The sequence below is a fragment of the Stegastes partitus genome, unplaced genomic scaffold (genome assembly GCF_000690725.1).
Source record: "Stegastes partitus isolate 25-593 unplaced genomic scaffold, Stegastes_partitus-1.0.2 Scaffold54, whole genome shotgun sequence".
NCBI classification, from domain to species: Eukaryota; Metazoa; Chordata; class Actinopteri; family Pomacentridae; genus Stegastes; species Stegastes partitus.
In genome coordinates, this window is record NW_007577785.1 from 12,817 (window position 1) to 23,806 (window position 10,990).

Consider the following 10,990-nt stretch of genomic DNA (forward strand, 5'->3'; position numbering starts at 1 on the left):
GTCCATCGCTATCCACCCGCAGATAGGAATAAATGTTAAAGGTCTGTAAAGGGTTAGGGATGACAGATTTGTGTCATCTGCGTGACTCTAAGGTGGTAAAATGAAGATGAGCATTAAAGAACCTGAGATGGAGGTGAACTCTTTGATTCAGTGACAATAACTGAAGAGTAGATTAAGCCGATGCCTTGACAGGAGACGATCAATAAATATGTTTAAAACTGTGAGATGAATGACATGGTTGAGCTTCCATAAAGGAGCAGGTAGGCTCATGGAGTGGGCGATTGTTGCTTGGGATGATGCTCCATTCTTACCCTCCTCCCATGGGGCAGGTGGGATGTCAACAAGGTCCAGCACCAGCTGACGAGCACATTAGCATCTCCTCCAGCGTGTCCGGCCCCCACTACCACTCAACGCCCAACCATCCAGCTTTTAGGCTTTGGGATCATGGGGATTGCCTTTTTAGGAGACACCTGACCACAGCTGAACTCATCGCCGCCCAACACAATGAAGCTGAGGCTGATAACGTGATGCCTTGTGTGCGCTTGCCCACCCTCGGTACTTAGAGTTTGTGTGTGAGAAACTAATGAGAAACTAGAAGAGAGCTCTGAGGATGTGAAGGTGGCAGAGCTTTTCTGTAGCAGAGACAGATGAAATGGAAATCTTACCAAACCGCCGAGAGCTGAAAAGGCTGTTCTTCGGGATGTTTTTGGGACGTGAGCTTTTGTTGTGTCTTTTAATCTGTTAATGAGAGTCTGCTGAGGTGGCAGAGAAGAGCTAAAAGGAGTCTTGATCCCAGAGTGACTGCCTCATTCAGGAGAACATCTAGATTAGCTAGTGATTGTGAGCATAGCTCAGCATCATGGAGAAATTCAAGGCAGCCATGGTTCTGGGTGCGGTTGGCGATGCCTTGGGTTACAGAAAGGGCCATTGGGAGAGCTGCACCTCAGGGAAGAAAATCCAAGAGGAACTGGCCTCTCTGGGCGGACTGGGAGCCCTGAAACTGGACCCAGATAACTGGCCACTGAGTGATGCAGTGCTGATGCACATGACCACAGCAGAAGCGCTTGTAACAGGTAAGTTTAGGACTGATGTCAAGAAGCGTGACAAAGAGGATGTAATTTTCATGATTACTAATTTGCAGACTTTCACATATCTTACCTTCATTGTATTTTAAAGTCTAACTAAAATCCAAAACTTCCTTTCTTTAGTTCTTCAGTAGTACATAGACGCAACCTAATATGTCCGTAAAGTACAGACCCAGCATCCGACTTGTTCAGCCAGGGTTTTAGTCATTCTACATTTAGAAGAACCAGAATAGCTTCTTCTGTGTAGTCAATGGAAGCTGCTAATCACTCACTGGCAAACCCGACCTAAAGGACAAAACCTGCTGACATACCATAATCCATCTCTGGAACAGCACGTCAAAGATAAAATCTAGGTGGAAGCCTTACTATGAATCCCCCTCACCCTAAAGCTCCCCCACTATGGTTCAAAGTTGCCAGGACAGAAGAGTCCAAAATAGACTACTTTGAAAAAGCTGATCCTCAGCTCTTCTTTCCTGAACAATAGCAGGTCAGACTCCTCCATAATCTGCCGCTATCATGTTTGGCTGCAGATGCGGTTCAAAGTCAATGACAGTGTTCCCAAGAAAAAATAGTGCTGGCATCATTTGAGATTAGGAAGCCCCATTTAGCCGCAATTCAGCATGCCTGCACATATACAACAATGTATGGAGTGAGATGCATGCTGTTAAAATTAGTGTTTGCCTTGTCAGTCATCTTAGCATAAAGGAAAGAAAAATGGAAAAGCAAATGCAAAAAATAATAATGCTGTATGTCAAATAGTCTCCTCTGTTAAAAGACATTTCTAGTAGCCTGATTATTAGTTTAAAAAAGTGGATTGAATATATTATACACTCTTAGGTGAAGCAATACATCTAAAGTCCTTCAATTAAACCAGAATGACAAGAATTACTATGTAGATGGACAACTCCAAATCTATCCTACTTCATCCTCTGAGTAAAAAAATCTGAACCACATTCCATTCAAAGGGTGAATGAAAGTCCTCGCCTTCAATGAAAGTCCTGGATCACTAACTTAACAGCCTCTTTGTCACCACAGGCTGTCTGTCACACATACAGTAGACATATAAACAAATTCTAGCACGATGCTGTGGGCTCTGCTCGAGGATCCCGGTTGACCTCACAGTGTGTGGAAGCGACTCCACTTGCTCCGCAGGCATGCTGGTCCTAATCTGTGGTGCGGCAGGCTGAGGCTAAACTTAGCCCATCACAGCACCACTCATCTTGCCTTGCATACCAGTCATGAATGACTCTCGACTACTGTGTGTGTGTGTGTGTGTCTGTCCAGATTACTGGTGTCTGGAGGACCTGTACCGGGAACTGGTACGTCTCTATGTCGAAGCCATGGTGTCTCTCCAAGGCAGAGCCCCTGATCCTGCCACAGTCGAGAGCTGCGTTCACCTCAAACCTCACAACTTCCTGCTCGCCTGGCACACACCCTTCAATGATAAAGGTCATTGGAGATTTTAGAAATATATATGGTTTCTATTTTCTGAGTTCCACATTAATACATGGCAAATGTGTACCTGACTGTGTTGTCCAGGGTCTGGGTTCGGAGCAGCTTCGAAGGCTATGTGTGTGGGGATGAGATACTGGCAACCTGAGAGACTAGAAAACCTGGTGGAGGTCAGCATTGAGATTGGCAGAATGACCCACAACCACCCTACAGGTGAAGCTGTTGGCAGTTTATAACGTCAAGAAATCTGGCCATGACAGGTTAATTATTGGGCTGCTAACTGGCTATTCAGAATTTATAGTTCCATTTTACCTGCAAGAACAATGATTTACTCAACTGGTGAGTCCGAGCTGTCAGTAGACCGAATTAGCAAAGTGATTTGTGGTGTCACTTTTGGCTTCAGGCTTCCTGGGCTCCCTGACAACAGCGCTGTTTGCGTCCTATGCGATCCAGGGGAAGCCTCTCGTGACTTGGGGCCGCGAGCTCATGAAGGTCATCCCTCGAGCTGAGGAATACTGCAAGAAAACCATACGACACATGGCAGGTTAGACTGCGATTCTGTCTGAGTGTGAGATGAACTTAATTTTACAACTTGGTTGGTCAATCCAAGTCAATTGAAGCTTCTATGTAAAAAAAACAACAACAAAAAAACCAACAACTCATGGACATTTATTTACATAACATTTGATATGTACACAAAGCATGACTTAGCTAATGCCACAAACAAGTGTGACTGTGCATCCTTATGCAGAGTATCAAGAAAGCTGGTTCTACTTTGAGGCCAAGTGGCAGTTTTACCTTGAAGAGCGAGAGATAGATAAGGAAGGACAGAACAAACCTTTATTCCCTGATCACTATGATGCTGAGGAGACAGACAAAGTAAGTCCCTTCGTCACATTTCTTTCAGATTTTCATGCAAACAGACTGCAGGCCCTAACAGGCACCATGTACGTCTGCTGCTCTGTTTCTTTGTCCATACAGACGTACAAGCGTTGGAGCTCAGAGGGCCGAGCAGGCAGGAGGGGTCATGATGCTCCTATGATAGCCTACGACGCTCTCCTGGCTGCAGGGAGCGACTGGGCTGAACTGTGCAAACGAGCCATGTTCCACGGAGGTAAGAAGCATAGCCTGTAGAATGCAAATTTCAACATACGAAATGCCCATTGTGACTTTGCAAAAACTAAATTTTAGGTGAGAGTGAAGCCACAGGCCTGATTGCAGCTTGTCTATATGGCCTCCTGCATGGCCTGAGCCAGGTTCCACCAGGCCTGTACCAGGATTTGGACAAAAGAGAACGCCTAGAAGAGCTGGGAGAGGCACTGTTCAAGGCAGCATCTGTGGAGAAATGCATAGACAAGTAATCCTGACCTTCACTGCCTTGAACTCCAATCAGCAAGAACTGCAAATGCCCCCAAAACCTTCGCTCTTCTGTCCCACACTACTCTTTGCTTTCTCAGTAGTATTAAGTGGCATCTCGCCCTTCCTCACCGCTCTTGCTCTGCTCTTAATTTTGCTATACAGAGATCTGTCATGAACTGTAAAGTTAAGATCACCTCTTATTATAGGTGTGAAACCAAGGAACAACAAAAGGAAGCCTGTTTAGGTTACTGAGTTGACACGAATGCTTTCTGTAAACTCATCCACTACACCTGTAATCACTTTATTTTACATTAATCCAATGTTTTGATAATGTCAGAGGACACAACACATATGACTCCACGTCACTCTGGCAGCGCCAATGACATGCTACTATTACATTTAAATGACAGAGCTGTGGGGAAAAGAAAAATGTTTGGCCTTTATAACGTTTAGTTAACAAAGAATAGTACATTTGTTAACAATCAATGCAATTTCTTTCTCTGACATTTCTTTTCTGAAGCTAACCTGTATTAACATGAAGCACTATGTTGTTTTACAGAGCATCTCATTTATTGAAATCTGCATACATTTTGTGCAAACACTGCCTACTGGGGTTTCGAAAAAAGCACAACTGAGTTTAAGGTTTTAATATTATCTTCAGAACCCCTAAGTTCCAACTTTTATCTCAGGTGCTGGACAAAATCACTACTTTTCAAACTAGAGTCATCCTATCTGTCTTTAGCTTATTTGTGCATGTGAGATGGTTGAAATAATGAAAAATGTTGATAATAATGATGAATGAAGAGTTAAACTTTTATGAATACAAATACTGAGTTATGTTTTCTTATACTGTGATGAATTATTAATTGCCCTGTGATGCTCTTATCCAATACACAGTAGTGTATTATACTGTCAAAGCACTACACAACATGGTTAATGTTAAAATGACAAGACAATTAAAATGGACTCAGATACATGTCATGTTTCAAGTGCCTCTTTATCTTAACTAAAACAAGTCTTTTGACGATTGATACCTAATTTTCTACCAGACTTCCTCTTCTTGCTACATAACCCTCTGCTACAATCCCCCTGGACTAATCACCTATAACAAGTTCACACTACTTCACGTCAATCTGAAGATTTTATCTCCTCCATTTAGTTACAGGGGTGTAATGAGTACTGGGATGTCTAGTTTAGGTAGAAGTATTGTGCACTGACTGGCTGAATAAATGTGTAAATGTAAATTGTGATGTCAAATAAGTACAAAAAAACCCCAACTTATTCTGGAGCTTTTTCCAGGAGTTAAAGTGAATATCATCACTTTGGAAGGTCAAATTTACTTCTTTCTAGAGACTAATTTTTCTCCAGGTCAGTGATGTTTTGGTTAAAAGAGATTTGAAACCAGCCCTAATGGAATATTTCCCTGTGCTCATGCTTTAACAGCTGCAAGCGCTATCCCAAAATTTCTCAACATGATGGTGCTAAGAGTGTCTAGAAAAGGAACATAGCTGTCGGGATTAAGTTTTACGTTGTCCTTTATTCTCTGTAGACCAGACTCTCGGAAAACCAGTATCAGCCCTGATGCCAGTATGTTGAAGAAGTTGGTTAGAGACCCCAAATGCCGTCCAGTGCTCCGCGGGATTCTTGAGACGCTTCTAAATTACCTAACACAGGATCTGCCCAAGTTGACCACCAACCTGGAAAAGCCACAGTCTGTTACAGTGGTGCAAAGAAACCCAAGAATCACAGCTTGTCCTGACCAGAGAAGTGAGACCTCAATGAAACAGACTGAACTTCAGGGAAACTGCAAAATGGTTCAGCTCCCTCTAGTGGAAAAAATGACCCAGGGAAGGACTATAAGTCCCATGATCAGTCGCTCTGAAAAGTGCCATTTGGATCCTCAAAAAAATAAGCTGCCAAGCAGGTGTGGAGGAGATGAAAGAGCTGGAGATTCAATACCGCGGCGTCTTACCACATTCCAGCTTCTTCAATCCAAATTCTTAAGGTCCACACCCAAACCCCCCATCACTCACCAAAGGGAGGTGGGAACTCTATCCTCGAGCAGAGGAGTGCCAGGTAATGTCAACCCCAAACAAGACAGTGAGCGTAACATGCACAAGAGCAGCCGAGCTAAAAGAGAACAAGGACTGAGGAGAGAAGGCAGTGTGAAGAATATGGTGGCCAAGTTTGCCATGGCTGAGCAGAAAGAACGGGGACTGAAAATGCCAACAAAACAGCCAGTCAAACCAAGACTCATTGGAAGAGGAGTCCTCTTATCTTCCTTAATGGAGAGGTTTGAGACAGTGGGCACTGTATGTAAGGGAAGTGATTTGAAATGTTCACATGAAAGACCTTCTGGAGGAGTCAAGGTGACAACTAACATAAAAGAGAGGGTAGCTCATCTCAAAAGGGAGCAGCAACAGGTGGGAGACCAAACTTTAAACAGAGAAAACCCACAGAAGCAACTGAAAAGTAATTCTCTTGGACAGAAGTCAAAAGAAGATCTCATCACAAATGGGCAAGAACCAGGACCAGATCAGGCAGCAGACATTTTAGCAAATTTAAACTCATACACAGGAGAAAAGAATCATTTGAAAGCCGAGCAAATGGAGGACCAGCCCTCAGATCAAACAGATCACTGCTCATTAAAACATTTGAAGGGTGAAGCTCATGATTTTGATGTCATGGGACGGGAGTCAGAGGAATTTGGTGAAATTAAGACTGACAGTCAGTGCATCACCAACAGGTTACAATTTGGATGTCTAGAGCTGCTCTGTTTAACTTCCGTCACTGAATGGTCAGTCCCAGAACCTTCTAGGCTTTATCCGCAGGTAGAAGTCCCTTTGAAGTTTCATGTGGCGACCATCATGACCTGCTCTCCTGTGTGGTCCACATGTCTAGATTCCTCCCCCAAACAATACCTGCAGGAAACCAAATCGGAATTATCAGAAAGCGCAAACCTAGACAAGACACCAAGAAAAATGAAAGACAGCGCTCGTTTCCCCTTGCAGTACTCTCACAGTGAGTCGGCTACAGATGAATCCTCCAATACAATAACTGAAGACACTGCAAAACCAGAGACTAATGGATTTCCTTTGAGCATATCTTGGGACCCCATGAAAAACAAAGACACCATAACTATGAACATTCAAAGAAGTTTGCCCAAGTACGTCATTCCACGTGTTTACAGACTTGAATATCAACAAGGTGATGAGAATACTTCCTCCACTCATCCACCACCACAACCAGAAACTATAACTCCTTTGGATGCAGTTCTGCCATTACAACCTGAGAGTTCTTTGATGGCTCTTAACACTGGGTTAACGATACTTGACAGTGACCCACTCCCTCCTCATGATATCAGCCTTCAAACAAAAATGCAAAAGAAATCAGCAGATGGTAAATCACAAGAAAAAGACAAGAATGAAAAAGAAGAAGTAAAACCAGTGGACAGAAAAGATACTGCTAAGCTGAATAGTTTTACATTTTCTGAAGAGACTGCCAATGAGGCTGCATTTGAAGACAGTGAGATCTGTGCTGTGATGATACCAAAGACTGAAGAAGAGAGAGACAACACTAAACAGAGACCAAAGTACAAAACAGTCAACTATGAGGATCCTTCAGTCAAGCAAACATATAAACCTAAAATCATACGATTTACTGACACCTTTACTTTCTAGACAGGTGCTAGAAAAGATGGACTTTTTTGTTTCAATTCTGTAGAGGGAAAATAAAATCCAGATTTAAATGTACCTTCATATCAGCAACAATACAACATAACCCCAATGCAACATGAATCCAATCAAGCCAGTACATACTAGAATAAATATTGCTCAGTAAAAATCTATTGCCAACACTCTCCTCATGTGTATTTATCACAATTGTCAATACAAAGATTATTTTTCAATTTAATAGGCTTGTATTAAAGGCCATTCTGTGTATTTTATAGACTCATAAAATTGTTCTACAGTATGGAGATAACAAAAAAAAACATAATTAATATTCTCCTTTGATATTTTGAAATAGCACTGATAACCTCCAAATGACCAACAGCCTTTAGACTGTCCGACCAGGAACATATTAAGGTTGCATTGTTGAATGTTACTGCTAATTTAATTACTGTCTGGTACAAAGTGCTGCACTAAAGTCTGTATACCAGAATGAAGGAATCCTCTTTTCTTTACTTGTAAGTTAGAAGACTGGTTTGACCTTAAACGACATTTGACTTGAAGGTGTGTTATGACTGATTTTAGTATAAATGTATATAAACTGTGCTAACTAAATTGCTGATTGTCCATACTGCTCAAGTTTGATCATATGCTGTATTATTTGGTATGCAAAACTCCTGTACTCCTACAATCCAAGATTCATTTTTCTTTCTCTAAGCAGTATTGTACTACATGGATGTGTCTTGTTATTTAAAAAAAAAACAAAAAAAAACAAACTTAATAAAAGTACAATAGCAAGCTCTTCATGCTGCCTAAATTATCATTTAATGCCACAATGAATTTAGGGGTAGTTACAAGGTGGTTCATACAAAGGCAAAAAGGTTCTATTCATAGTCTTTAATTTTTCATGTAAATGATGAAACACCGGTTGGATTAATTCAAATTTTTCCGTGTTGACTTAAAGATGAGTGTCCAGCTACAGAAAGTTAACTCTGCCAAACGCACATATACACACATAGAATTGAACTGTGTCTAAAAAGGACAAAGTGGTGCTTGTCTGAAGTAGATGAATGGTCACACAGTCCTGCCAAACATGTCAGTAGCTGGAAGTTCATCCAAGTCGCTGATCCAACAACCCCGCCCACTGGCAGGATTACACTACTGCAGAAACACGAGCATGCATTTGGACTTAGTCTGGTATTTTCACAAGAGGATAAGAGATCAAGGCCTATATGATCCATCATGTAGCCATCCTGAGGGTAATCCTTACAGGCACTGGCAATGAGGAGTATGGCGTCATTAGTGACTGTTTAGGGCAGAGAGATGCTGAAATCAAATTTAAAGTAATTTGATTTACTAGGGGTTAAATAGGACTCAAGTCTCAAACATGAGGGGAGAGCAGCTGGTTCGATCACCTTTGTGTGTTTGAATTTCACTGGAAATCTGCAGAAACAAACTTTCCCTCTTTAGACCATTGAAACACTGAATATATGAATGACTGCACATGCACTCAATATTTCAATGAAGAGAGAAACAAATGAGAGAAAGATTAGCGGAGTACTTGTGCCACCAGCTGCACAGGAATAACATGTACAGCTCTGTTAATAATAATCTGTACAGCGCTATTGGTGGTGGAGCACTGGAAAGGATGATGCTGCAGATTTGAAATGATGCAGAAGCAATCCTAGAACCAGGACCACATGTTCTGATGAGGAGTGGAAACTTGACGCCACCATCAGGCCACCAAAGATCCGCTAAAAATCCCAAAATGACACTTTAAATGGCCTCCACTCATGCAGGAAACTTCAAACTCAGCACTTCACTTCCTCGAGTGCCCCCCAGTAAACCCACCAAATTTGACGAAGATCAGATGACAGGCTGTTAAAATTTACAATTCACAGAAAGACACACAAACACCTTCATTGAGTAGTGAGACATATGTTAGTATATAACCGTCACAAAGAAATGAAAACAGAAACTAGTGCATGAGAATTGTGCAAAAAAGAGATTGAAATATTTTTTTATTAGCAAACCTTTTGCTGTTTTTAACATAATTATTATTTTGTTCAATCTTGTCAAACTCAAAATTTTGTGATAAAAAATATATGGGAAACATTCAATTTAATTTATTTTCCTTCTTTTCTTTTAAAATATATGTTAGCAAAACATAGTAACATGTATTTACATGACATGATAATAATGAAATGTGTTGATATAATAATATGTAATAATTTAATTAATCATTTATCATATGTTTCATTACATGTACATGTAATTAAAGACATCATTAATTACTGGGTTCAGGGGTTCAGAGAGGTAGAGGTTGAGGGAAAGAGGGTCGACTTTGTTTGGTCCCTCCAGATCTCCTAAAGAACTCAAAGAACCTCTTCCACCATGACTTCTTCTTAATTTTTACCTCCTCCACTTGGTGTATAAATTCTACTTTGTCTGTAAACTCTTGAGTTGTTTCCTGGTCCAGGTCCCCCTTTACCTTGGCAAGTGCTGCCTTCAGGTCTGATGTTTCCTGGAGATGCTTTTCCAGGAGTCAGGACCTTTCCTTCTCCCAGTGGCACTTTTACTTCTCAAATTGCTGCTGAATGTTGAGTTTTTAAGTTTCATCCACCTGTTTCACCAGTCAGGTATCAGCCTCCTTCTTGTTTCTTCTTTAAGAGATGCTCTCCCAGTTGTTGAATTGCTTGTGAAGCATCTCTATTTTTCAGCTGTTCTTTGCAAGAAATCCACGTACAGATCAGCCAACTGTCGCATGAATTCTGCTTTTTGGAGGTCCAGCAAATATTTTATGTGCATTATTATCATTAAGCAAGACAGCCTTGTCTTGCTCGAGTGCAGACACAGGAGTTCTACCTACTGCACACTGTGGCCTGGATGTCACTGCAGGCTATGGCTTGGTTGGTGCTTTGTGCTGTTCAACATAGCACAACATGATCCCCCCCGAAATAACTGTGGGTGCTTTTCTATGGAAATTACCTACATATCAAAACCTGATCAGGAAAACACACATACAGCCACAATACTACACCACACATTATACAACACCAGTATTTAAAATCAGTGCAGCAGGGTGAACAAACCCCCTCTACTTGCATTTTTTTCTCCTCAGTTCTTCAAATCATCACACAAGACCAATCTTCTGTAACAATTTCAGTGCAAAAGTTCAGTCTCTTTTGCCACAGTCCTGCCTGCAACAGTGTATTTGATGGCCACACTTGAACACACTGTCTCTGTGCTGCAGACTCCCTCATCCCCAGTACATCATCAAATTTGAATCTAGTGTATTATGATTTGTGCCATTTTGATACTTCCAGTAACAGGCAGGTTTTACACACTTACTTGTGCATGTATTTTGAGCAATGTCAATACTGATTTTAAAACAACAACAACAACAACAAAAACATTATAAGCTGA

General features: G+C 41.4%; 1 protein-coding gene across 1 annotated transcript; it reads left to right on the forward strand.

Annotated features, from left to right (window-relative positions):
* Positions 1-518: 518 nt before the first annotated feature.
* On the forward strand, positions 519-4,872 carry adprhl1 (ADP-ribosylhydrolase like 1). The gene is made up of 7 exons (XM_008275506.1): positions 519-1,073; positions 2,370-2,534; positions 2,625-2,750; positions 2,941-3,081; positions 3,289-3,416; positions 3,519-3,651; positions 3,729-4,872. The coding sequence occupies exons 1-7, from the start codon at positions 860-862 to the stop codon at positions 3,896-3,898; spliced, it is 1,077 nt and encodes a 358-aa protein (XP_008273728.1). The 5' UTR covers positions 519-859; the 3' UTR covers positions 3,899-4,872.
* The last annotated feature ends 6,118 nt before the right edge of the window (positions 4,873-10,990 follow it).